Source organism: Struthio camelus, chromosome 9, assembly GCF_040807025.1.
Source record: "Struthio camelus isolate bStrCam1 chromosome 9, bStrCam1.hap1, whole genome shotgun sequence".
Lineage (NCBI taxonomy): Eukaryota > Metazoa > Chordata > Aves > Struthioniformes > Struthionidae > Struthio > Struthio camelus.
Genome location: NC_090950.1, coordinates 9,174,582 through 9,202,349, shown reverse-complemented (window position 1 = coordinate 9,202,349; position 27,768 = coordinate 9,174,582). Strand labels below are relative to the sequence as shown.

Sequence of the window (27,768 nt, the reverse complement as noted above, 5' to 3'; positions counted from 1 at the left end):
TTTAGGGGTTTTTTTTGATAAACCTGCCACTCTGTCTGAGAATAGCCTGCCTCTCCCACCAATACTGCGCATTTTTTTGTGGTGCAGTAAAAATGATACAAATGTTCCAGCAGTATTCACAGACACTGCATACTGGTAGATTATTGTGTGCATCTCCATTAACAGAATTGCAGAAGTGCTTTTTTGGGGGTTTTTTTTGTTTGTTTGTTTGTTTTTGTTTTAAGTGCAAGTTAACATCAACAGCATCCCACAGGCCTCCTGACCTGCCTGGGGAGCGGCGTTTGTCAGCTCCACGGTGCGTTTGGGGGCTGCTTCATGCCTTACTGGGTGACGTGAAGTTGTGCCTAGGCGGCAGCGCCAGCAACCAGGTAGGACAGTGGGGCTTCAGAGGGGCCTTCCTGGTGAACGGCAAGATTGATCCGCACAAGCTGCGGTGTCCGAGCCAAAAACAGCATTCTCCCTGGACACGCGCACCCTGGTGTCAGTCTCCCGCATTTGATCAATACTGCTTTCTATTTGGAACAGGAAATGAATTGTTTTACTCCGGGGAAGATCCAGATTGACTCAGTATTTGACTCTGGCCAGCACCTGACCTGCATGAAGAGGGAAGGGACATGGTCGCTGCTTCCCGGTGCTCTAGTGCTAACTTGGCCTGGTGTGGTGCTGCCTGGCGTTCGGTGTGCCTCTGCGAAAATCAGTAGGGTAGTTCTGTCAGGAGCCCTGAGGAGCATCGGGAGCCTCGTGCTTATTTCTCTCAATATCTTTCACAAATAACCCAGGTATCGCCAGAGCGTCTTCGCTTTCCTGAGCGTGCAGGCTTTGCCCACGAGTCCCGCAGACTGACTGCCTGGGGGGGGGGGGGTGTTTTCCACAAATGGAAGGAGTGAAATCCAATTTTCTACAGCTTCTGCCTTTAAACCCAAGATCTTTGTGTCAAGCACTTTCTGCTGTTTATCAGATGTATTGAGGGACTTCACCTCATTTTTTTTTCTGAGCCGGCTTCCCTAGGTTTAGATTTCTTTGCTGTGATGAGAGCTGAGTGCTGGATGCCGTTGGACTGGAGACATGCTTCGCAGCATGCTGTTTGTCTTTATAGAAAGCTGCATGCCAAAAAAAAGCATAGACAAAACTGCCCAAAAAAAGGCTGGGCCAAAACTATGGCCAAGGTGTATGAACAGGGTGGAAAGCAGGATAACCTGGTGGATTGGGTAGACGTGACCTCGACTCCTCTTCTGGGCACTTCCTTGCTCTCAAGCTGTAAGAAGTGTCATTTAGGATAAACGTTATTACAGTAGTTAGCGCTTTGCTTGTATCTTTTTTTTTTTTTTTGTATGGGAGATTCTGGTGGTGTCTCGTTTCGCGCTTTGAATGGGCGACGTCTGGATCTGGCTTTAAGTGCTGCTGATGGCAGAAAATCAGCACCGTAGTGTCTCGGTTCGCTCTCCTAAAATCAGTGGCCGTTTTGGAAAGGCTGCCCCGTGTCTGCGTGTGAGAAAAGAGTCTGTAATGCTGCTGTAACTTCTACCCGCGCAGTGGGATGGGGGGAGGATTTAATGGCTCTGCGAACCGGACAAGGGTAAGTCAGCACTCTGAGCCATTGCTGTTGTGACTCAACTTTGAACCCCTGCCAAAGATGCCTTTTGCAAATAAAATTTAGCACTAATTTATCAGGGGGTTATTCATGACATGCTGTAAATCACTCGGTTACATAATGAATCTTTCTGCATCCAAAGAAAATGTTCCTGACGCTTTATTACAAATAAATAGTATGTTTAAGGGGCCCCAATCAATGTTAGGGTGTCGCCGTGTTTCACCACTGACAACTTGCTGCTCTCGCTACTACCTGCTTCTGCCAAAGAGGCAGGGAAGGTTTTGTTAATATTTTTCTTCATTTTCTTACCTTACTGAAACTGTCAGCATTTAGTCTTTACTCCCTGCTGTGCAAGTGCCTCAGTGAAAGCTGCGTACAGGCGGGCAGTGGGCAGCTGCTGCTGCTGCAAGAGGCTCCAGCCCCCGGCAGCCCTGCTCCCTCCTGCTTGCAAACCTGGAGTCAAAATGGCACAAAACCCCCTTCGGTGACACAGGCGCAACTCCACAGCCCTCCCCCCCTTCTCTCCGGCGCGTCACGCTCCCCGCTTTTGTCAGGAAAGGCTTTTTCTAGATTGCTGTCCCGCCGATGAAGACAATCCGTCTGCTGTTCTGCGGCCCAGAGCTGGGCCTGGAGGAGAGGCCACCTGCCTGCTCTCCTTTCCTCCGCGGCTGCTGGTCTCGGGCCTTGCGAAGCGCCGCAGCTGGGCTTCTGCCAGCCTTCCCCAGCACCCCTTCCTCCGCCCCGGCCCTTCTCCGGCTGTGCCCCCCGGCCCCCCCGGCACGCTCGCTCTCCGGGGCGGGCGGCGGCGGCGGCTCCGCCCCGGGGCGGGCGCGGCGGCGGCGTGGGCGGCGGCGGCGGCGGTGGCGGCGGCGGCGCGGAGCATGGTGCAGATCGGCTTCCAGCAGGCGCCGGCCGCGCTCAAGGCGGAGAAGGCGGCGGCGGGCGATGGGGCGGCGGCGGCGGTGAGTGCGGGCGGCTCCGCGCCGCTCCCCGAGCGCGGCACGTCGGGGGGGGCCGCAGCGAAAACCCCATAGGAACCCCCCCCCCTTTAACTTCACCCTGGTTCCTCTTCCCTAAATTAGACCTGAACTGTAAGGAAGGCGCGTATTTAAGGCTTGGTTTATTTTTCGCTCGTCTTTGCTTGGACGGGCACCCCCGGAAAGGCAGAAGCGTATACGTTTATCAGCGCTAGCTTATGTCCTAGGGAGCAAACAGGCGGGTAAGGTGTCGAGCAGCGGGGGGGGGACGGGGCGGGATGGTTGCGGGGCTCTTGGGGTCTTGGGGCACGGTGGCGAAGGGCTGGCGCGCACGGGTGGCTTGAGAGGTCGTCTGCCTGGGCCGAGCCTTGGCTCGGGGGACTGTAGTTTGGTGTTTGTCGCTCACAGGGGACTTCAAAATTATGGCATCTCTTGAGGTTGGTAGTTTACACGGAGAAGAGGGAAGAGGAGCGACGCTGCCAGGAAGGAGATTAGAAGGAAGGGGAAAGGAGCTGGTGATAAAGCTTGACTAGGAGCGCGGCTCGGTCCTCTTGGCAGCTCTCAGGACGGGAACTGACACCCTCAAGCTGAATTTGCTGCACTGGCTTCAGGTGGTGGGGAACCGAGAAAGAAACGGCTGGTCGCGCCTGCAGGGATCGGGACCCTGCCAGGCACGGAGTGAACGGAAGCGGTAGGGCGTCCCCGGCAGGTCTAGGGTAGGGCTTGGGTCCTGGGGCAGTCCCGACCAGGCCTTCCCTGCCCAGGCGCTGCCTGGCTGTGGCTAACGTGTGCCGGCCGCAGCGTGGCTGGTGCTCCTCTCGAGGAGGGAGGAATCGCTCCTAGAAGGGAAAAAAAACAGCACTGTCATGTTTGGCGAGGAGTTGAGGGCTCCTCAAGTCTCCCCGGCGGGGTGAGCCCCAGCTTACGAGTTCCTCCGTAAGGATAGACCTGCTGGCATAAAAAAAGCACTAGACAGCGGGAGGGCTTTGTCCGTGGATGGTCTGACCCACAGAATTGGGACTGTCTTGTTAAAATGTTTCCGTATCAGAGCATGAGATTTAAATGGTATTTCTGGATTCCTCACTGCTGAGCCTCTGTCCTCTGGTGCCTTACCGAGCAGGTGGGAAGTGCCTGCTCCAGAGTTACTCTGCAGTAGGCTGCTCAGTTTTACAGAGAGCTCAAGGAGTTGCTTATATCATAATGATCTCTAACATCATGCACTGACGTGCTTCTAACTCTATTAAATGTGCTGTCAGGCTCTGAATGTGCTCCGTGTATCGTTATTGCATCTATTAATCTAACTCCCTGGAAACTGTACAGGCGCCTGTAACGGGAACGTGGCCAACCGTGATCCCTCGGTGATGTCCAGGCTTTCATCTTTTCTAATTACGACCAAAAGAAGGTGGTTGCTTTCTTCCCACCTTTGATGTCGAACCCTGAAAAGGCAGTCTGAAAGTTAAATATCGTGCTGGACTTCTGGCTCACGCCACCATAAAAGCTGCTTTCTGCAACTGGAAAGTCGTTCCTTCTGCTGATTGTGCGTAAGCTGAAGCAGGATCTGGCTCCTTCTCATGAGCTCAGTGAGAACAGGAGTTAAAAAATAATAAAAAGCGTAGCAGAAACTTATTTCCATCATTAATTTTGCCAGACTCCAGCAATCAAAATCATTCCGATTCTGGTCCTGCCAGACGAATGAAATTGGCATAAATAGCAAATAATAATTTTTGGGTTCCTTTCATTGCCTCGGGTGTTTTTTTTGACTCTAGGGAGTGTGCTGTGTTGTTCTTTGAAGCCCACCTAGCCTACAAAGGAACTTAAAAACGTGAATTTCAAACAAATTCTTCAGCAGTCTCTTAAGTTCAGCAGGTGGACATGCAAGAAAAGCGGTGTGAGAGCTGTAGCAAAAGGGCAGGAGCAGGTTGCAGTGAGTCACTGAGACGTGCCGGTGTTCAGGGAGCGCATCTGCTGACAAGAAGGTGATATTTCTGGAGTTATTTTTCAGGACGTTTGGGACGCTAGATTCTTGGGTAACTGTCTCCTGGGTGTAGTTTGTGCTTCTCTGGGCCGAGCGAGCGTGCACCTTTGTAAAACGTCAAGCTTGTGTGGTTGAGCTTGCAGCAGGTGGGCTGTCTTGCAGCACGCTCTCGTGCTGCCAGTAATTCCTGTGTGCGTGTCTTGCTCCAGCTGCCTTGCAGCAAAATGGCATTGGCGGCATGCAAACAAGATGCTCGGCATTCCTGGCCCTTTTGATCGCTGAACTTCAATCCCAGTGATAGGAGCCAGAGCTGGGAGATGATTCAACGGGAGCTTCCGCAGCCTGTGAATTTTGGCAGGTGCTCCCCAAGTGCAGCGATGTGGCAGGAGGAGGATGTCAGTGATAACTCATGTGGCCCAAAAAGTGGTAGATGAGGAGGCCTGACAGCAAGCTCCCATGTGAGGTACTTTGTGTTTCTCTGCTGTGCAGCTTGGTTTGAGTTGGCAAGAATAAGCAATTTAAACAATCAGAAAATTGATGTAATTTTGAAGCAATTTCAACATTTTAAGGGCTTGTAATAAAAGCAATCTTTTTGTCATTAGCAGAAGGTGGGAGAATGTAGCCGCCTTGAGCAGAAGACAGTTTGAGGTTGTGCCGTCAGCAAAATAATTCTTTGTACTTGTTGGAGAATATTTTCAGCATTCAGTGAGTTTTAACTGAACTCTAGGTTTACAGTCTGAAATGGAAATAAATATATATAAATATATAGGCATATGTCTTTAGCTGCATTGGGAAATACACTACTTGTATTTGTTAAATCTACAGGAACAGATGAAACTCAGATGGCGATAGCTCTCTAGTCCAAATTTGGTTTTGGGTGTTTTTTGATTACTTTCTTGTAAACCCCTCTAATACTAGTAATTAAATATTCTGCAGAGATAGTGCAGGAGCCAGAGGAGAAGGGGTTTCATTAAAATCTTCTGTTTCCTGAGGGGTAAACGGCAAGAATAGGGAGGAAAAGGCATCGCTGATCCCCCTCTCTTTGTACGTAATGAACACCAGCTACTCAGTTGTCCTTGTCAAGATTTCAGCTAAACGCTCATCCCTGCTGGCCAGAGGTGAAACGTGTCTTACGGCGAATGCTCTGGCGCAGCCCGGGCGCCGCGTCGAGGGGTCTGTGGAGATCCAGGACAGGTTGCTGAGGACGGGAAGACGGCTGTGTGCATCAGGAAACGCCCTTGCACAGAGAAGCAGAAAGCCCAACCTGTCATGTTGTGTCTGGAGAAGACCACTCTGAGAAGAGCACGTGCGATTGTATTTGTCCTCTGTTTGCCAGAAGGGTGAGCATCCGGGAGAAGAAGGCATCGGCTCAGGGCTTTGACTGCTGGATGTAACTGGTGAGGTTGACGTGCTTTGTGCACGGGTGGGGAGCTGGGGAGGACTCGAGCCGTGCCTGCAGATACCGGCAAGCCTAGTAAAAGCCTTGGCAGTGGGTTAAAGGCGCAAGGGCTGTGAGGGACTTTCCAGTGGGCACCCAGTGATGTCCTGCAGGTGTGACTGGTGTTTTGCTGTGGCTTTCGGTGCTTTTGGGCTTTGCTTGCATGCCTTTCCTCTCATCCCGCTGCCCCGGGACTCTGCGAGACTCCTGCTTTCAATGGGCTTTGGATCACACCCTTCCTGTTAGTCTGGGACGCAGCAAACGCGTCTCCTAATGATGCGTTTGCTGCCTGCAGCTGGAACCCCAAGACCTTTCCGTCTCTGCAGAGAGGAGCCGCAGGATCGCTTGGTTCATGCCCAGGGTGTGCTCCCACTCTCAGAAAATCCGGCCTCTTTGGTTTTCCTTTGCACCAGACCTGCCGTTTGGCCAGCCTCCTTGGTGACACGGGTTTCCCTTGCTGCTGACAGCAAGCGTGAGCACAACATCTTATGCCGCTCTGCTTCTGCTGGCCTTCCCGGCCGTACGGGAGAGGTACTGGGATGTTGTCAGCAACGGTGCTCCAGAAGTTGAGTGCCCGTGACGTCGGCCCTGCACTGGGCCCGGGAGCAGCAGTGGCGTAGGGCTCTCTGCTGCCCTTTAAAAGCGCGATGGCCCCGGCGTGGTGCTGGCAGTTGTGCCCGTGCAATTCTAATCTCCCCATGTTTGTTTTTATGAGCGACTTCACTGCAGGATGCTATGAGATAAAAGGCAGATGGCTGGGGAAGAGGATACGAGGAAAACTCTTTTAAACACACCTTTTTTTTTTCAAAGCAAGCTGTAAATGCAGAGAGAAGGAGAAAAACTAGCTGGCAGCTAAGTGCACTGAGTATGCCCATCTTGATTTGTTTATAGGCATCATAGTCCTGGCTTGATGCTTTTAAGGCTTGGGTGTTTTCACCGTGTCGAAGTCTTGATTTAAGGATCTGAACACAGTAGATCGTGATTTCAGGAAGCTGACTCCTGTATCAGAAGATTTTTCCTGGCCTTTTCTCAACCCTCCTACGTCCACCTGGGCTGAAGCGGCTTCTTTTTGTGACCTGTACGGGGTCATCAGCTTAAAAAGAACCGTTGTGGCTGATTCTGTGTGGTTTCAGGGTGTCTCGGAAGGGGAGGAAAAGGACTCAATTGCAGAAGCGTTGCTGCAGAGCCTGCCCCTCACAGGGCTCATTCCAGTGAAATGCTGGACTTGAGTATCTGCTTGTATGAAGCACTGGACTCCAGGCTTTAATATTTGACATTCCAGCTGAGCATGACAAAGGATCTGGCTAAGACTGGAGGGGCAGATTAGGAGAGAGAATGACTGTTTCCAGCAGAAATGTTAAATGTACTGAATCGGGAGACTCAGAGCTCTCTTTCAGCAAAAAGATGCAGATTAAAGAGCTGGAGACAGGAAATCTTGAACTCTCTCTCTAAAGGTGTATATTCTTCAAAAGCTGGAGGGTATCCTAAGCCAATACAGCTTCCAATGAGTTGAACGTGGGCCAGCAATGTGCCCTTGTGGCCAAGAGGGCCAATGAGGTCCTGGGCTGCATTAGGTAGAGCATTGCCAGGGTCGAGGGGGGTGATCCTCCCCCTCTGCTCAGCCCTGGTGAGGCCGCATCTGGAGCGCTGGATCCAGTGCTGGCTTCCCAATACAAGAGAGACACAGACCTGTTCAGCCTGGAGAGGAGAAGTCTCAGGGGGATCTTATCAATCTGTATAAATACCTGATAGCAGGGTGTAAAGAAGATGGAGCCAGACTCTTCTCAGTGGTGCCTGGTGACAGGATGAGAGGCAACGGGCACAAACTGAAACACAGGAAATTCCACTCGAACATAAGACGACACTTCTTCACTGTGAGGGTGACAGAGCACTGGAACAGGTTGCCCAGAGAGGTTGTGGAGTCTCCATCCTTGGAGGTATTCAAAACCCAACTGGACACGGTCCTGAGCAACCTGCTCTAGGTGACCTGCTTGAGCGGGGAGGCTGGACCAGTTTATCTCCAGAGGTCCTGGCCAACCCCAGTGATTCTGTGGTTTGGTGGTTGATTTGCATGTAGGTGGTGTTTACATGGAGAAGAACCAGCTCGGTGCCTGCCTTGAGTGCACAGAAACTCTGATAACCCAGAAATGTCTTTAAATGATAGTGATTTTAAAAGGAACGAATGAACTAGATGCAAGTGAGAGGCAGAAGCTTAGCTGCGTATGCTGAATGTCTTAATGCTGTAACACGGCGGGCCCTCTCCATGGGACAGGAACTCTCCTTTATCTGCTGTAGGGAGTCTGCCCCTGCGCCCCGAAGCGATTTGCAGGACGCCAGTTTTCTGATCTGTCCTTGCGCCGTGCTGTTGCCGTGACTATTCAGGGGAGAGATGGGCTGGTAGCTACTGTGCGTTGCTGCTCTGGCGAGGGAAGCTCCTGTGCAGCAGAGAAAACCAATTACGGATCTGGAAGAACTGAGCTTGTAAGGAGGATGAGTTGTCCTTGTGTGCGTTTTTGCAATCCTTGCTTTTCTGCTACTGGGTCTTTGTGCATCAGTGGGTTTACAGGAGATGGAAAAGGCATCTTCCCTGCTGGACTGGTGTTTGGTTCCCAGGTGATGTGTGGGAGCCTTGGCATTTTTGTAATACTAGCGCTCTTAGAGTTTGGGGAAGGACAAGGTGGTAGCGTTTGGGGTGGGAGTTGTTGTTGTTGGGTTTGTTTTTTTTTTTTATCCAACCCTCTGAAATTGCTTCGCAGAGTTGCGCTCCTTGCTGCTGTGCCCTGCCATCCAAAACAGTTTGAACAATAAAGCTGAGAAGAGTAAATTGGCCTCCTCTCTCTTGCTGTTGTTAAAGCAGACGCTGTTGCTTTACGTGCTGAATTTTCAAGCGCAAAGACAACTCTGTCAGGGTTTCCAGATGCTGCGGCAGGAGGAGTAGAGATAATCGCTGTCAACGTTTCTGAAAGGCAGCAGTGATTTCATCTTGCGGTTTGACACCGTGTAAGTGCTGATTCGTAGGGAGCAGCAAATGTCGTAGCTTGAAAATCCGATTTCTTGTTAAGGTGCCTCAGCTTGAGCCCGGGGAAGCTCTGGGCTCTGTCCCCTCTTCTCTGAGCAAACCGCGCTGATTCAGGGCACTGAGTGCCCTCTCCCGTCAGCAGAGCCGTGAAGGCGGCGTGTGCCGGTACCGCAGCTGTTCCCAGGCCTGCACGTCGCGGATGCGAGCCCGTGCTCCGGCCTCCCGGGGGCCTGTCGCCTCTCGCAAAAGAGTGAGGTGGGCACTAGGGACACCACGGGTGTCGCTTGTCACAGCTGTCCCCTTGGGGACAGCCCGAACGGCCCTTGTGCTCTTGATCGTCTCAGAAGATGCCCTCTCCCCTCGCTCCATCCACGTTCGCAACCATCGCTATGGGTGGCGTGGCTTGGCATGGCACTGCGTGAGCCTTTCCACGTGTGCAGGTCTTCTCCCTATCCTGTCTTCTGCTTTCAGGTGTGATGAGACAGCACATGATCTTAGCTCCTTCTGTAAAATCAGATACTAGCCCTGGAAAGGCAAGCGTCTGGCCGTGAGAGTGGAGGTCTGTCCAGCTCCTTTCCAAGCACTTGGTCCTGCTGTCCTGCCACGTGACTGCTCGCTGCTTTGGTAGGACGTCCTATATTTCAGGAGGTTTCTTGCTGTGGAGCCTTAGACTCTTCCACAGCTTGGCACAGACTTGAGCATAGGGATAAAACTAGCCCTGTGGCATCCTCCCGTGAGTGCCAGAACCTCGAGCGCGGGGAGAGGCCGTGCCGGTACAGCGGACACCCAGGCTTGTGGATGGCTTTCTTAGCGACGCCTGAAAACGGGCTGAAGCAGGGTGGTTTTGTGGACCCTGCAGCAGCAGTCACTCTCTGCTGCACCGGGTGTGAGAAAGAAGGCGCAGCTACGCTGAAAGCAGACCGAAAGCTGCTGGCGTTTCCTTGGTGCCTTGAATGTTTTTGGTGTAGGTTGAAGAGGTGTTTTAAGGCATCAGGGGTCTTCCCACGCGCCCGTTCACCTCTGAATGAAGCCTCCTGGGCTTTGAAGAGCTCGCTGCTCCTGCCGTCCTGCTGTCTTTGCCGTCCAGCGACAAAGCCGTGGTTCTTAATTAGGCAGCGGCTGGTTCTGATGTTCTGATTTCCAGCGCTGCGAAGCGGCTCCTGGGGCAGGCGGCTTTCTTGCTCGTCACGTGCGGCAGCGTCCTTCAGAGATGTGATGAGGATTCATTTATGACAACCTTTTTTGCCCTCGGCTGTGATAGTCTCTTAATTACAGCCTCTGTTTTTGGATTTGGGGTTTGCCGTCGAGGTTGTTCCTGCACAGGCACTGCTCAGGTCCTGCCGGCTGGGAGTTCGGTTGCCTTGGAAACTATGCCCTAGCGACTGTATGCCAAACATATATCCTATATGTGTGTGTGTGTGTGTGTGTGCATATGGATGTCCCTGCCTGTCTTCCTGCATCTGCCTTTTCCCTGCGCGCAGGCGCTCGCTCTCCTCACCAGAGCTCGAGGTTGGCAGTTGCTCCGGTCCAGAGCCCCGACTCCCCCGGGTCGCCCTGGCCGTTCCTGGGAGCTGGTGGTTGCCAAGCGCCTCTGCGTTTGAACACCTGGAAACGAGAGCCTGCTCCCTTGGAGGAGGCTGTGGTTGCCTGTGGTGTGGCTGTAGTTACCCGGGTGCGCCTTCCTCTTGCAGAGCTCGCACCCTCCCCTTGAAACCACGAGCAGCTTCCTTGAGATGGATGGCTTTCCATCACGATGTCCCTGCCTTTCAGATAGCGTTCCTCTCAGAACTGTGTCCCGCTGAGTATTTGCCCTGTTTGGGCAAATCATATTTCTTTCCTCGCTTGTCAATCATCAGAATCACACCTGCTATTTTTAGTTTCGGCAAGGTGTATATTTAGACGCTTGCCAGGCTGTGGCCTCTGTTCTTCAGGCCCTGCTAGATCTAAAATGAAAGATTGCAAATCCACCTGTTTCATAAAGGTAGGAAGAAAAAGGTTCGTGGAGAGCTCGACAAATGCATCCGCTAATCAGCTAGATATGTACAAGCGAGGCTGGCTTTAGGCTTATTGGAATATTGTTATTGATATGAATATATATGCTTATTTTACACTCGTTGCAAATTATGCAGAAATGAAAGGAGAACGGCTCGAATCCCAGAGCGAACAGTAAGTGGTGGATTTTGAGGGAAGTGCTGAACGTGTCGTTTCTCTGTCTATGTAATTAGATGTTGTCCTGCTGGAAATGGACTACTGAAAACCAATAAGCTTGGAAAAGCTGAACACCGGTAACATTTTTCTGGAGGAGTTGTTAGGTGCCCCGTTTGGATCGCCCGGCAGCAGCTGGCAAAGCCAAGCGGACAGGATGGTCTCAGAAGCTGAAGAGAGACCTCGTGAAAAGGCAAGGAGTTGAGGTCCCATCATGGCAGCTGAGGGAACTGGGTGCTGTGCTGGGCTTTGCCAACAACTAGTCCGGGACTAAAACTTCCCATCTGTGCGCAGCTCGCCCAGCTTCCCCCTTGCTCAGCCCTGGCTGCTTCTTGAAGAGGAACCCAGTGCAGTCAGATGTCCTCCCGGAGGTAGGACTGCTTGTGCGAGCCTCCCCAGCGTCTCATGAGTGACACCGGTACCGCGACACCCTCTCCTCTGCTGCTCCCCTTCCAGCCGGCGATAAAACCAGACTCGTTCCCTGGCGTAATTCCCCCATCCCTGATGCGCTGTGCGGCTTTGGGGCTGCTTTGCCCAAGGCCTTGCTCGTGGGATCTGGCAGGTGGCTCTGGGTGGACCCGGTGCTTCCCCTGCTCGGTGTTCCTCTGGACCTGACGTTTGTGCTAGGGACTGGTGGCAGGGCCTGCGGAGCACGGCCCGGGCGTCTGTCCCCCTCCCTCTCGTAGTAGAGATGCTATTCGACCGTCCAGGAATGAACGTGGAGAACAGGACACCAGCTGTTTCCATCACGTCCTCGGAGAGCCTCGACGTTCTGAAGGTAATCCCCCACTACTCAATCGGCACGTTTTTCTTTGCTGGGCCTCCTAATTTCAAGCCTCCTCTTCCAAACGGTTTGCAGCACAACTTCATCCTCTCCCGCCGGCGTATCCGCCGCCCGTGCAGGCGAGCAGGCAGGGTGCTGAAGCGTACGGAAGAGGCTGTTTTGTCCAAGCAACGGAGCCGAGTCAGCGCGTCTGGCGGGTCAGGACCGCGCGCTGGGGCTGCCTCTGTCTCCCGCCGGCGGCCTGGAGCGTTTACAGTGCGAGACTTGGCGGAGGACCAAGAGACGCTGCTCTCGCCTTTGGTGATGGATGTTTCCCCCGTTGCCCGTATGGAGGAGGAGCAAGCCGTGCCCTGGCTCGGGCTGCGCAGGGCAGGGAGCCTGGCGAGCGCACGGCGTGGGCAGGCGCCCCGGCCCCGGCCGGGTCCCGCTGGCACGGAGGGGGTGGGACGCCACGGAGCGACCCGCGCCGTGCCCGGGGGCGCGCGGTGCGGATGCTCGCCGCCGGCTGGGCTGCGTCCTGCGCTGGCGTCGCAGCGGGGGCGATGCCGAGAAACGCGGAGGGAGGAAAGGATGCGGCAGGGTCTCCCCGCCTGCAGTCGCGGCAGCGGGAAACTCGGCCGAGCCCCGGGTCTGCCTTCGCTCCCTCCCCGCTGGCGCCGCAGGGGCGCGTGGACGCACGCGGCAAAAAGCGGCTCGGCTCGCTCGCGGCCGTCGATTTGCTGTCCGGTCGTTCGCAGAGAAACGCTCGAACGCGCCTTCTCCGCGCAGCCCAAGGAGGGGAGGAAGGACTTTATTTTCGCTGTTGATTTTGTTGTTGTTTTAAATATGCCCATCTGTTGGCCTACCGTGTTTGAGAAGAGCTTCAAACAAGGAATCGAAAACGGGAAGGGAAAGGCCGTTTGCTGCGCTGCAGGGCCGGTCCCTGCCTCTGTCCAGCGCTGCCTCTGACCCGACCTTGCCCGGCTCCCTTCGCTGGCAATAGCGCGTGTAGCTGAGGCACCAAGCTCGCTCGGGTGACTTCTTGCAAGAAGAGCATCTGGTTGATGAATTCTCATGGAATATTGTTAACCATCTGGTGCACGTTGTTAGACCGCGTTTTTGCGTGTTAATATTTTGATTTTTATCCCCCGTGCAAAGGAAAGGCTGACAGGCATAATCAGCTTTCCAGGAGAACTGCGCCGTTGGACCTAACTCTTCTCTCCGTGGCAGAAACGGAGGAAGGGTGGCGATGCTGCCAGAGCTGCAAAATCTGCAGGGCAGCCTGCGCGCGGTGGGTTGTTGTGTTTGGCCTTGGTGTCCTACTTCTTCCTAGCGTGTGTGCTTTTCCTGCGTCCGGCTGCTGGCATGGCCTGCTTCTCTTTATCGTAAGGTTAGTTTAAGGGAAAACTGCCCCTTTCCAAGGGAGCCAGGCGTTCCTATGGCAAGAACAGATGGAAATCAGCTGTGAAGTTGTGTTTTGTTTTGTTTTGTTTTTTAGAACATTCACGTTTCGACCGCAGGAAGCGTCTGTCCTGTGGGGAAGGACGTACGTTGTGGCAGGAGCAGGGTAAGAGCCTGTGGACGAAGCTTCGTGGATTTTTCCAACCTGGTGAAGGTTTCTCACCCTGGGTGAAATGCTGTTCAAGCAGGCTCTTCCTTCCACGGCTTCCCAGCGTCCAAAACGCCTCCAGCCTGAAGCTCAGATGCCTATTGACTTGATGTTCAGCCGCTCTTGCGTTGCGGATCGTTCATAGTGGCAACGGCTGCTCTTTGCCCGGTGGCCTTTTCATCCGATGGGCTGGGGAGGGGGGAAGAGAGGCAGATTGCAGTGAAGGTTTGTGCAGGTGATTTTTACACGGTTTGTGGTGGGATTGTGGTGAATTATTCCCCTTAGCCCGGCTAACAGCGTTTAGAGCCTCAGGGCTCTAATCCCTCTTCCATCAGAACGGTTGCTGTTGAGTTTTCCTCTCCTCCTTTAGATTTTGAGTTTTGGTTTCGTTTCTTTTTTTTTTTTTTCCCCTAGCATTTCCGAGCTTCTCCCAGGACAAAGTTCTGCTTCCCCCACCTTCTCCCAAAATGCCAAACTCGGGCATTTCTCCCCAATCCAGGAGTGCTTTGTAGAGAGCCAAAGTAATCCGCGTTTGGGGCGAGGGGCAGGATGCCTCGCTGTGTCTTTGGCTGCGCAGAGAGCGCAGAGCTGCTCTCGCAAGCAGCAAACCAGTGAAGGCTTATTAGCCCTTATTAGCCCTTCCCGCGTGTTCTTCAAGTTTTTCTGTTTAGCGGGAGTATTTTTTTTTCGAGCTGCTGGAAGGAAGGGAAAGAAAGAGAGAAAGTGAACTTAAAATAGTGGTATTCTTCAGCTTTGTGACACCCTTGTTTGCAGGAGGAGCAGCGAAGCATCGGTGAAGTGCTGATGCTTCAGTGAAGGGAGCTGCCAGGGAGTCGAGGCGCTGCAAGGCTTTTCAAAGCTGGGATGGAAGGGAAATCAATATAGGTTCATTTGTCCTGGAGGGGGGCTGGGATAGAAGCTCTCCCAAAGCTCTTTGGTCTTTGCAGGCATCAGTGAGTTACGGTGGCGTGCTGTTTGCCGGCTGATTTTTGCACCGCGCGTAAGCTGCGGCTTGGTCTGGGGCAAGGGGGGCTTTGGCCCTGTAACTCTGCAGAAACCTCCCTTCCTTTGCTGATGTTGCAGGCGTAAAAAAAAGTGATAGATCTTAGAAACGAGAGGCTGTTGTTTTCTTTTAAATCGGGTCTTCCAGCTTGCAGCGTTCCCTAGCTGGCCACCAAGGGAACGTCTTCCTAATCGAGTGCTTCGGCTCACGCCGCCGAGCGCGTGGTGGTCCTGCAGGCGTTGCTGCGGGGCCATCGCCCCCGTCTGCCGGCGTAGCTGAGGGTAGCTTTGAGCTTTTCTGCCTGGAAATGGGGGCATCTCTGAATCTGTTTCTTTTGTCTGCTTCTGAAAAGCCTTACATCTTCCTGCTTCATGTTTTAGAGGGTTATTTTAGTTGTGAAAATAAGAGCATCTTAGGCAGGAGTGACTGGCCCCTGGGAGGCAAGCTGTCCTTTCCAGGTCCCTCCTTGTTGGGGGGGGGGGGTGAAATTAGGTGATCTGACTCCCACCCATCGGGCAACCCTCTAAAACAGGCAGATTTATTTTCCTGTGATGCTGTGACCGTCCTGCATGTTCCTGGAAGGCGTGCAGGAACCTGGGGCTTGAAAATGAAGTTAAGGCAGTCAACACAGCTGTTCGGGTGGACTCACGCAATGGTTCACCATAGCTGACGTGTCCCCGTCTGAAACCAGTAATTCCCGCCTCAGAAATTTCCCCTGCAAAATGCTGCAATAGCGGCAGCGTTTTAGCAAAAATCTTAGTCATAAATAAAAAAGAAAGTGCAACGACACTCACTAGTCAGTTAACTGTTCGTTCTGCAGACCTGGTCCTTCTTCTTGATTTCCTTTTTTTGGTTGATCCCTATCACCCACGAAAACAAAGCCTGACTTCATTTTGAGCACTTGGTGGGAAGCGAAGTATGCACATATGTAGGTATGTACACACACACACACACACACACGCACACACGAGTTGGTGGGCAGAGGAAGCACATAAAAGTGTTTTTACTCCTTGTTACCTTTGCTGGAATGAGCTGTCCCATGGGAAATCACTTTGCAGGACCGTGGCCTGCATTCCCCAGCTGCGCACCAGACTCGTGCGTAGGCTTTGAATAATATATATTGTAATATATTGCCTGTATAGTTAGCTGACTAACGCTCTGTCCTTGGCTGGCAGGAGGAGCCGCCTCCGGCGGTGCAGGGCCGGAGGTCGTCGCTCAGCGGGGTGTGCTACCTGACCATGGGCCTCCTAGTGCTGCTCCTTGGCTTGGTCTTCGCGTCGATGTACGTGTACAGATACTTCTTCATCGCCCAGGTATGGGAGCGTCCGGAAGGACTGCTGGCTCTTGGAACTGGAGCAGCCAACCCGCTCCAACCTTTAGACGAGGTGGTGCTGCTTATTGCTTTATGCTGTGGTCATTCGGGGGCCAGGACTTCTAGGCACTGCAGTGCTCTGAGAAACGGGGCGTGCCGGAAGCGGTAGGCACGGGCTCACCTCCGTCCCACTGTCGGGAAGGGCCTCCCAGAAGTTCTCCTCTTCCCCCCCTTGTTGTTTATAACTCCATAAAAATATCCTGCCAGTTCCACCTTGTAAACGCAACCTTACTGCTGTTAGTTGTAAACCAGTTTCAAAGAGTGGCTTCTTGCGGGGAGGGGGGAAGGAAGCCCAGGAGAGAAGGACCAGCACTTAGCTGCTCAGCGATATAGTCTTGTTTTATGTGCTGCCTTGCTTCATAAATTTTCTTGCTGTGAAATTAATTTACAGTCTTTGTTTCCAGATATATAAATTCTTCATTACCCATGCTTTTTTTTATAACTGACCTTTAAACCCTGTGACAAACGTAGGGCTGTTCATCCCCTGCCGCACACACGCACGTTTTCGTGTCATGGGCTCATGTGCTGCCTTTGAAAGAGATGATTGTTTATGGAGAGGTGGCAGCGCCCTGACGTTGTGCCTGGGTGATGGACGGCCGTCGGTGCCCATTGCAGTCAAACGAAAAGCGGCGGGCCAGCACGCGGCACGGCGCTGCAAAGCGTCGCTGGTCCGTTCAGGGTTTCCCATTCTCTCTGTGGCTGCCTGTGGTACAGAAGCACAGCTTGTATCCAGTGACACAGCCAAGCCGATCTGAGCTGGACCGAGGTGCTTTGGGGACCAAAATGTATATTCCAGGTCTCCAGTGGCTGCAGTTTGCCCCGTGATCCTGGTGACCTGGCTTCATCCCTCGCCCTGTGCTAGCCCTCTTGCCTGTCGCCTGTACTCCTGGGCCGCTGGCGAGAGCGGCTCCTGTGCTGTAGTGAGGCCAAGTCACTGCTGGCTTTGGTGCCTTTGCAACGTGTGTGCTTACCACGAGCTTATATGCCCTATGCAGAAAAATGCAATTGCTGGAAACTATCTATGGAGGGATGTGAGTAACCCAGATATAAAATTTAACAGCCTACGCACTGGCACTTTGCCTTTCTGCATTACCCCTTGTGGAATCCCACAGGGAATTTATTCCATTTGGATCTGCCTCGTGGGAAGGGAGACAGTGCTGCTTGGATAGGACATAGAGGTCCTGGACATGTCACAAGGGTTTTTTGCCCTACCTGCATCATGAACGTTTTCTAGTTGATGGAATGGTCTTGAAATATTTCCAGGTGTCTGTCTGTGCTTGATAAGGGTATGTTTAGCTTTCTCCCAGCGTTTGCCGTGGACGCTAACGGGACACGGGGACGTCCGTGTGCGGTGTCTGCCCTTCGGTCTTGTCCCCACAGCTTCCCCGCGAGAGCGTGTTCCACTGCGGCGTCCTCTACGAGGACTCCCTGTACTCGCCGTTCAAAGGGCAGCTGGAGTTGCACGAAGACGTCAAGATTTACATCGAGGACAACTACGAGCAAATCAACGTGCCCGTACCCCAGTTTGGAGGGAGTGACCCTGCAGATATCATCCATGATTTCCAGCGAGTAAGAATCTCTCTTGCTGCCTCTGTGGGGTGTGTAGGACAGGGCAGAGGGGGAGGGCAAGAGCTGGGGTGTGCCATCACGATGGCACTCATGGCGTAACGCAGTCGCTAGTGTCGTGTAGGTCTCCAATGATCTTGTTATTGAGTGTTCTCCTTCCCAAGACCTGTGTGAGATTTTCCAACCTGCCTGCCTTGCCTGCTATGCCGTAGTAGTGAGTCCCTTGGAAAGATTTGTTGCTTAAAGCAATTTGCAGTCTTCCATGAATTTTTATTTTGGCCGTTTATCGTTTCAGCGTGAGGTTGGTCGTGGTCTAGGAGCTTAGAAATGCCCAAGGACTGGTGCATTGGCTGCCCATCGTGGAGGCTCTGCTCTCCGAGCAGCTAATGCAGCAGTGGGAGAGGCCGTTAATAGCCCAGTGCACGTCCTTCCTCGCCTGGCAGAGGCGGGGAGGTAGCAGTGTGCTCAGCTGCAGGGAAATTTTAGTTTTTCTTTGTAATTCCTGATGCTGAAGGCCCTTTCTCCAGCCTCCCAGTGACAGTGCAGCTTTGATTACGCTATTATCTTTTCTTTGTACTGCGGCTTTGCCTTCCTTTTACTGGCTGTTGCAATGAAGAGGCCTTCCTAAATCTCACGTTGGTGCTATTTCTGTCCCCAGGAATACTGGCAGATTTTTCCAGTTTATTTTCAGGTAGTCCGAAGAGCAACTTTGTGAACTCTGCGAGGCCAAGAGGGCCAGCTGGAGCCAAAGGCCTCGCTTGTGCCAACCAGCTGCTTTAGCGTAGCCTGGGGGTCTGCCTGCAGGCTGCCGAGCGCGCCGGTCCTGACGTCGGGGCTGCGTGTCTTTCCCCTGCTCGTCGCCCAGCCCTGTCCCTGTGCTTCTGTAGTGGCAGTCCTGTCAGTGCTGCAGCCCTGGGCGTTTCTTTCTCTGCTGCATCTCTTGCTAAAGCTTTTGAGGGTGGAGGCGAAGGTGGTAGAAGGGCGTTTTTGATGGCAGGAAGGGTAGCGCTGTCGGTGAGCTCGCAGGGGGATCTGAGGGTGCTGCCCTGGGATGCACCCTGCTCAGTGCCTCTTTCCTGGCCTCTTCCTCACCTCAGCCTCCTTTCACACATCTGCGCACAAACGTTTCGTCGAGAAGCGCTTAATTCCTCGATTTCTCTGCTTGGAACGCAGGGCCTGACAGCGTACCATGACATAACGCTGGATAAGTGCTACGTCATCGAGCTGAACACCACTGTTGTGATGCCTCCGCGCAACCTGTGGGAGCTGCTGGTCAACGTGAAGGTACCGCTAGCATCGTATTTGTTTTGTATGCTTCTCCTGAATTGCTCCTGGGTGTCGGTTAGAAGCTCCTGGGAAACAAAAACTGCTGCTGTGTCTGTAAAATAAACCTTGGCCTTGACAGAGCTGAGTCCTCATGTTCAGCGATGGCTTCAGGGTTTTTAGCTGAAATACTGATTTTGCGGACAACCCACTAACACTGGTATGAGGGATGAATCTGGCCAGGGCGACACAGAGCAGAAGCAGATTCCTTCTCTCTGGTGTTTACTGATAGTATGAATCAAGGGAAAAAATATTTTCTCCCCCTCTCACTCTTGCTGTGATTGCAGCTGCATGTTTGCTGCTTGCAGAGCTGTCTGTATCCCACGGGGTGCCAGGCCTTTCCGTGCTGCCCTCTGAGCCGCACCGAGGGCTGAAACACATCACCTGGTCTAACAACGATTGTACTCACAGCAGACCTTAACGGGGTTTAGTCCCTGCATTTATGTTCAGTTTGGAAGCCTGTGCTGGTGTATTGCAGTGACCCACAACAACCTTCTTAAAACAGAGCACTGTTTCATCTTAACAGCAGGAACAAGGCCAGATGTGTGGGAGAAGGGCTTTCAGGACTGCAGAGGGTGCATATCTGTCTCACGTAGGGTCTTCTGCAGGTAAAGCGAAGCACTGAGAGTCAGCATCTCTTGCTACCATCCTTGACAGTCTGTTTAGAAGAAGAAAAAATCTTAACTCTTTCTCAAATTCCCTCGATTGCACTTGCTGCACCGTGCAGCGTGGTGAACTTTGGAGGGTGAAGCTGAGAGGCAAAACATTGCGCCTCTAAGGGAACTTCAGTAATCCCTCCCCTTGAGAGATGCTGGATCTCCAGTCCTCGTCACACTCCCACTTTGTTTTCTAGCAGTCCTCGCAGTTTCATCCTCTGTGACCATCTGGTAAATGGGCCGCGAAGCCCACTAGGGAACGGCACACATTTATTTACAGCTCGTCCGAATCAGCCGCAGCTTCTGATAGTGGCAGGTGGCCAGTCCCTGGGTCAGAAGAAAACGGAAGAGCCAGGATCACACAGGCTGACAGCAGAGCCTCTGAAAAAAGCGTGAAGTTGGGAACGCTGGTCGCATCTAAAATAGTAAACACAAAATCACAGTCGACAAAAATAATAACAGTCTTTATCAGCGATTAAGTTACTAAGGGGATAAAAATATAGTTAAACTGGTTTTGTGTGTCGGATTCTTAAAAGAGTGTAGAAAGCTGATGGGGGTTTAAATGGCTCACTGATTGTTTGGCTAGGTAAGGTGTCCAATCTGTCTACGCGGTTTTTAACGTGCACCTTGGAGACAATATTTTTAAGTCTTTTGCTTGGTCTTGAGCGTGGAAAAAGTTTTTCACCATGAGGACTGTCAGGTAGTGGAGAAGGCTGCCCAGAGGTGATGTGCTGCCTGTGTCCTTGAAGGTTTTCAAGGCTCGACTGCATCGAGCCCTGAGTAACCTGTTCAAAGCTCTGTTTTTCTTGAAACTCTGCAGAGATTTGAGGGTGTCGTGCTTGTCGCACAGTCCTGCGATGGAAGAACAAACCGACTACTTCAGCTCCCAGAACTATTTACGTCTAAAAGGCTGAAGAAACTGAAATTGATGGCGTCCTCCTCTCTTAAACCCTCCTACCATGCCAAGGATATGGCAAAGCTTGAGCCCCAGCCGCGTGTGTTAACACGGTAGCTCATGTCGATAGCTGCACATATCACGTGCCCTCTCCTGCAGTCTCCTGCGGAGAATCGATGTTCAAACTCTTACAGAGCTGTTGTGTTAATGTAGTACCAGCTTCCTCTAACATACTAGCCCTCCGGCACGAGGGGAGAGTTTTATTGATCTGTAGGTTATGTCAGCCCAATGTCATGGTGCGAAGTTAAGCCAGCGTGTTCCCTGGTGCTTCTGTATGAAGATAGTCAGTCCCATGGTGGCAGGTAGTGATGTTTGCAGTTGTGCTATTATTGCCTACTTTTTCTCCCAATGATGTTTAAATTGACCTGTCTTTCGTGGTCTGTTAATTCTTTTACTTCTTTGACTCTTCTTAAGTGGAAGGGACCACAAATGAGTCTTTGCTTTTGTGGGGGTGATTGAGAAGTGCAGAATGCCGCCTTTTCCCTGACTGCTCAGCGCACCCCAGCAGGGTGTCGTTGCTCAGTGTGGTGCCCACAGGCCGTTTCTAGTCCCCGTTCCTGCAGGCCGGCGTAGGAAACCGTTGTATTCACAGTTGGGCCGAATAGATCAAGGAGTAGGGGGAAATGTGGAAAACTTGTGAAACTGTTGGAATCTGCGCGGGTCGGGGGTGGTGGTGGTTGTCTTTTGAAGCAAATGTAAAAGGCACGTTGTTGATGGAGTTTCTGGCATGTCGGTCGAGCCTTGATCCCTTTGCAGATGGGTTCATTCTGCTCTCAGCCTGGCCTTCCCTCCTGTGGAAAGTGGCTTAGTTTATAACAGTGGTGATCCTACAGTGACTTTGCCCCCTACATGCGAGTATTCAGTTTTTGGATCCAGTCTGCTTTGTGTGCCCTGGAGTTGCTCGTGTGCCCCGTCTGGGCACTAGTTGCATCGGGCAGTTTAACGCGAGGACAGGGAAGCAGGTTAACCAGCCTTGGCAAGGGGAGTTTGAGCCTTCCGATAGTTTAGTGAATGGGAAATCACGTGACATTGCTGCAACGCCTGTCCTTTATTTTGGTGGAAACCATGTCGTTTCAGAAAGGGACGTACCTGCCTCAGACATACATAATCCAGGAGGAGATGATCGCGACGGAGCACGTCCAGGACATGGAGCAGCTCGGCTCCTTCATCTACCGCCTCTGCAGCGGCAAGGAGACTTACCGGCTGAAGCGGAGGAGCCCTAGGCGACGTAAGACCCTTGCCGTGTTTAACTGTCCGTAGCCCGCTTTGCCACTGCATTGCAGTCGTTATCTGCTGTTTACAACCATGCTGGCCTCTTCATGGCTAGAGAGGAGGTTTCTCTGCGGGTGTAAGCCCACAGGAGACTGTTTGAGATGTTGCTCCACTAATTCAACTGTGTCCACATCTGTGACAATGCTGCTGCAAGTGGGTGCTGGCTGTTTTAAGTATTGCTATTGCTACGTCTCTCAGCCTAATAGAAACATTGGTAAAAACGCTTGCAGGAGCCAGCAATTCATTTACATGTGGGCTTCTGGGGCTGAACTAATGGCAGTGCTGTTGAGAACTGCTTGGAAAATTTCCCTGATGGAGACACCCGCCTCAGTGGCAGCTATTCAGAGTAGATTAGATCTGCAAATTGCCTTTAATTAATTAGGTTCCTAGTAATATTGAAAAAGTGGTGAGGAGGGAGCCTTAGACTACCTGGTAGTGATTTCATGAAAATCAGCAATACGCATCTTCTATACAAATGCCAGCGTTGCTGCAAAAGCTCTTTAATTTCAATATTTGCGTATATTGGTTTTTAGAGACCGGGGTATTTAAAGCCTCATCTCAAATGTTAACCTGTGCTCTGCTGGGGTTTGAATCTCTGGGGAAGGCGCAGAGTGCTGTGAGCCTTTGGGTGCAGAAGTCACCACGGCTGCAGTGCCTGGCTGCTTTTCCAGGGGGAGCGCAGGTTTCCAGGTTTTGCCTCCCTTTGCACCACCTCTGTGCAAATGCTCAGCGGCAAACATGCCGTGTGCAAGCCGTGCATCCGGCTCAGGGGAATCCCCCTGTCTGCCTTCCTCCCACACTGTGTTTGCACTCGTAGGGCATTTCCCCACGTATCGGGCAGGTGCTCACTCTGAGATGCGGATAGGTGTCAGTAGGGAGTGGAAGGGTTTCTGTCTGCCCGCTGCGTGCGCCACCTCACCTTGCCTCTGACCAGGCCTGCTGCACTATGTGCAGCTCTGGGGTGCATACGTTGTTAGCTGCTCCCTTGCATCAGGCCCCTAGATTGTGGATGGACGTCCCCTGCCGCATCCAGCCATGCTGCCTGGAGTTGTTTCCCTCTCCCATCTGCTCATCTGAATGTCCTGTAGACCCCTTCATCAAAACGAGATGAATTGGCACATGGAGTGAAGGACTTCAGTTAGCTACACTCGTTGTTTTTGACTAAAACTGACTGAAGAACACGAGTGGCTCTGGCTGCGAATCCGAGGGGCCTTTGATGCCAATAAGCGGCGTGGGGGACGATGTGGTCTCTTGCCTACACAAGTGCAGAGACATCTCTGAGATAACACTGAGGTGCTGGGCGTTGACATCAGCCGTTTCCAAGTGGCTCCATTTGTGGTGGTTCTCACTGCAGCCGGTTGCCTAGATAATATGGCTGTTCTTCCAGAGAAGACAAAATTATGCTGCTTTCTGTATGGGCTGTGTTGCTTCTGTATCTCAGTTTTCAGTGGTTGCATCTCATCTGCTTTCCTTCCTCCGCTTGATGCAGCTCTTGTAAATTAATATTGGTTGACATTTTTCCCTCTGTCACTCTCTCTTTTTTTAATCCCTTATAGGTATAAGTCGACGTGAGGCTGGAAGCTGTCATCGCATTCGTCACTTTGAAAACACTTTCGTGGTTGAAACTGTTATCTGCCAGAAGTCATGAAGCCCCTGTCCAGATGTACCCTTCCTTAGCTTTGCTTGCACACACGCGCACACACACGCTCTCAGCCCTCTCGTTAGACATGATAACCCCTCTTACTTTTTTTTTCTTTTTTTTTTTTTTAACTCCCTCTCTGGCTTGTGCAGCTCTAACTTCTTGGGTCCACTGTGGCCTCACAGTGGATTCTCCTCTCTCTGTACTACCTACTTGAGACGTTTTGCTGGGCTTAAATTTACACAGTGATCGGAGATGACCTGTAAGTAGGAGCAGAAGCAACTTCTTCAAACACTGCAGGGCAGGAATATCTTCTGGGAGCTGGGCTGGGGTGGCAGGGGAGGCTGAGGGACAGGAGCAGTGGAAATGGCTGCTCTTTTCCTGGCCGAGTGATTTCACGCTCACGTAATGCCTTGACGCTGCCGTGGCACGGAGATATGAGGTGTACCACAGAAGGAAGGTTACTGATTTGATGCTGCTATAATGGCTAGAAACATATTATCAGATGCGCTGAGGAAACATATAGTTGTGAGGCTACAAACTGTGATTTGGAAAGCTGAGAAGACGGGAGGGTTTCTGCCTAAACCAGCTGATGGTGGTCCCAGCTTGCAGTGTGCTGTCTCCCCAAAGACCAGGTTCCCACTGCGGGAAGCAACTTCTGCTGCTCTTTCTGTGACCGTCTCCTGGACTTCCCTCTTGCCTCCTGGCGGTGTCACCCACCAAGCGTGGTGGGCCCCTCTTGTGCGCCTCACTTGGCTGGCATCAGGGGAGGCAGGAGGCCGGGACACTGGGCGAAGAGATGGAGCAGGAGTGACACGAATGAATGTCCCTGCACCCTGGCCACAAAGCAGAGGACGAGGTGCAAGTCCTTCTCTGTGCCCTCGCTGTGGAGGGACCCGAATCCTTGCTGGCTGGGGTGGCATACGTGGAGGATACTCTTCCTCAGCCTTTTCTCTAACAGTCACAACTTCTGTGGGTCCTGGGCAGATTGGCCCTTGCTTTGCCTGAGCAGATAAAGAGGTGAATGTCTGAGTGATGCGAGCTGCCAAAACTCCACCAATGTCCCTTGTCTGGGCCATCGCTGCCGGTGGAGCGGCAGTTCCCTGCAGCCCAGTCTGTCCTGGCCACCTCCAGTTGCCGGGGAGGACCCGAGGAGGGGAGACCGGCTACATTCACATGGGTCTTTCTTCCTGAGCTGTCGAGATCCCACCTGCGTGTAGACGGGCCCCGTACATACGTACGAGGTGGTGTCAGCAGCAGCACCTAGTCAGCAGCCGGTAGTTAGCGGCATGTGCAGAAGCAGATATATATTTTTTTCATTTCTGGAGAGAGAGGAGGAGCGTATTCTTGTATAACCCCTCTGATGAAAGCTGTTTTGATAGTAGTGACTAGCCATGTTTGCGCTATGTGCAGGCACCGCTGAAGTACAGATACGTGTACAAGGCCAAGATGCAGCAGATCAATACACTGCAGAGAAACTGTGTGAACAGAACTGCATTTCCATTGATCATCAGAGAGAGGAATTGTAGAGTAATTATATATTCTTCCCTCTGTTCCATAAATAGAGTTAAAATTAATTAGACTTTTGAAATGCAGGCAGTTTTTTGGCTTGAAAGAGCAGAGTGAATTTCAAATTGGCACCTTCTTGTTAATTGGTTTCCAGCAAATCTGGACTTGTTCACCATCTGTTGAAATGAGTTTATTGTTTCGGAAAGAGGAAGGAAAAGGAAATACAAGTACAATCATTAACTTAGCTGAACCAAAAAAGTGAATATATTTTAGAATAAAATTTTTAAATAATAACGATATGAGCTAAATGTATGAAAAACAGAACAGGATCTCAAAATGGTCATCTAATACAACGGGAATTAGTATGTCCTTAGAGGCTGAGGCTCAATTTTTGTATAATGTGGGTTGGTAAGGAAGGTTTCCTGCTGCCCGAGGGGCATTTGCTTTTCTATAGCATAGTTGTGTTTTTCCAAATATAACTTGCTCTTGGCCCTAACCTTTCGTTGCAGAGTGGGTGACAAGAAGCGAGACGGAGACTTGGTTCTCTTAGTGGAAGTGCAGCAAACTGGTAAATTTAAGCCCTGCATTTGTGTTTGTTTCTGGGAGGCTCAGCCGGCGCTGGGGCGAGCATACGGACCTTTTCCCCTTCCTTCTGGTTCTGCATGAATTCCCTGGCCATTGAGTACGCTAACTCTGCGCAACCCCCGGCGGTCAGGACGAGCCTTAGCCCTTGACGAGGAGCTACCGTTTCACGGGACGAGGACGCGACTGTCTAGAAAGAAAACGTACAAATGCTCTGTATGTTTTGTCTGGTAGATCTCTTACCTCTTAGGAAACATCGATGGGATAATAAAATCTTTTACCTCTGATGCACGGGGAGCGTGCTTGTTCTGGGGATGGGGGGGAAGCAGGGGTGCTGCTGCGCGTGCGGGGTGTCGGCAGGACGGCCACGGAGGGGACGGGAGCGCAGCGGGGAAGCCGCGTGCCGTGGTGGTGGGCTCTGCCCCGGGACTCGTGCGCCCCGAGGTCTGTGTTTCTGTTCTCGCGCTTCCTCGGGACGCAAGAGGTGGGAAGTCACTGACAAACAGAGATTTGTGAAGCAGCACGTTGTCCCTGCTCCTTTGTAAACTGGAAACTCCGCAAGCTTCTAAATTCAGATTCTAGCCGATTAGTGAGGAGGTTAACTTGAGGAATTATTTAGGTTCTAGCACTGCATTTACCTCTTCAGTATCTGCGTGCTTTTTCCGTTATCAGGGTTCTGCAGAAGAGGTCTGCACCTTACAATAATTGCGTTTGCCAAAGCCAGTTCTGGAGCTGAGGCTAAGTATTTGTACAGGCATAAAGGTGGGAATGCTGGAGCTTGCAAAGGTGCAAATACACTGTGTTTATGCCTCAGGCAATTCCTGTGTTTCTTCCAGAGGACACAGCAATGGGTAGAAAGCTGTGATCTGGATTGTGCACTGCCATGAAGTTTACTATAAAAATCCAAATACGTTGTCCAAAGAAATAATTACCAAATGCTGAGGTGATTTCAGAACGTACCTCTTAGGACCATATATCGCAGTGTTAGTCAAAACAAGAAATGGGTATATTCTGCCTGTTGATTACCAGCGTCTGGAATACTCCTCATTGTGGCTACTGATTTCTGATGCTTACATCTAGCCCAACACTCGACGGATAAAATGGTTATGCGAGATGCTACTCTGAACTTCACATTCCTTTGTTATGACCATGCATGACTAGAAGTTTGCAAGTTAACTGTTTTAGATGATAATTTTGGGCAGTCTCCCTGTTGAGGGACACGAGCAGCCCATCTTGATGGCCGCCGGGATGCGTTTGAGCGCGTGCGTCCCGCGGATCAGCCTGGACGCTCCCGGTGGGAACTGAGGGGGGAAGCTGGGCAAAGCTGGCTTGCCACAGGGGCTTGTCAGCTGGCCAGAGGGACTCGTGGCAGGTTTTTATGAATTGTCCCCCCCGGCCGGCCTGTTCACCGCCAGGCGCGTGTCCCTCGCACAAGCTACAAGGACGTGGAGTTGCTGTTCTCTTTCTTTGGGGGAATCTACCTGACAAAGTCCATCAACAGTGGCACGTATAAAAGCACGGCAATAAAGGCTGTTTTTTGGAGGGCAATGAGATGCAGCTGCAGCCCGTAATTAGGGGTTAATAGGATAGCAGCTAGCACCTAATATGATTTACCTTTCATTTGTAACACTTGTGTATGGCAGTGCAGACTGTTCAGCTTTGCCAGGCAATGCTGACTCAGTCACGATTTTGGTTTAAGTTGAGCAGCATCAGCTTCCAGGCTCTGGCGGATGTTTTTAAAATGTACTGGAAACCTATTAACTCGGCAATTGAGGGGAATTTTTAAACGCAGTAATGTCAATGTTGCGTCTAAAACATAGGCGAGCTCTTGCTTTTTCACAAGTCTCTCACGGCTGCGCTGGGTGCTGCCTGCCCTGATGAAGAGCAGCCCCTGGGGATTTCTGCAGACCTGGGACAAGGCGTGTTTGGGCCAGGATGGACCACGCGGGCTCCGGTGGAGATGCTGAAGGTCGGTTTGTTCCCCCGTGCTGTAGGGAGCCCGTTTTGAGGGGGGAGCGTGTGCACCTTGGCGGGCTGCTGGGCCAGGGGGACCTGTGGGCAGCATGGGCATGGGCAGTGGACAACTGCTCTCAACACCTCACCTTTCAGCTTTGGGGGTGAGAGGGGGCCCACGGTCATACCAGGCCTTAGGCTGATGCTGGTTTCTTGGGCATTTGGAAGGGGTGCTGGTGTAAATACAGTTCAAAGCGGCGGCCTTCGTGGCCCAGTGAAACGAAGGAGATGCTGCAGCCCCACCGGAGGGGAACGTTGCTGGGTGAAGGGAGCAGCGCGGCGGAGTGCCGGCGAGGGGGTC

At 52.1% G+C, this 27,768-nt stretch overlaps 1 protein-coding gene across 4 annotated transcripts; it reads left to right on the top strand.

Annotated features, from left to right (window-relative positions):
• The first annotated feature begins 2,418 nt into the window (after nt 1–2,418).
• Nucleotides 2,419–25,741, top strand: ITM2C (integral membrane protein 2C). 4 transcript variants are annotated; one of them, XM_068954556.1, is made up of 7 exons: nt 2,419–2,553; nt 13,467–13,535; nt 15,756–15,893; nt 17,333–17,521; nt 18,692–18,802; nt 21,530–21,680; nt 23,281–25,741. In XM_068954556.1, the coding sequence occupies exons 1-7, from the start codon at nt 2,473–2,475 to the stop codon at nt 23,370–23,372; spliced, it is 831 nt and encodes a 276-aa protein (XP_068810657.1). In that variant the 5' UTR covers nt 2,419–2,472; the 3' UTR covers nt 23,373–25,741. The 4 variants fall into 4 exon arrangements, with proteins under 4 accessions (XP_068810657.1, XP_068810660.1, XP_068810658.1 ...); XM_068954557.1 differs by lacking the exon at nt 2,419–2,553 and adding an exon at nt 11,231–11,983; XM_068954559.1 differs by lacking the exon at nt 13,467–13,535 and having other exon boundaries at nt 2,428–2,553.
• The last annotated feature ends 2,027 nt before the right edge of the window (nt 25,742–27,768 follow it).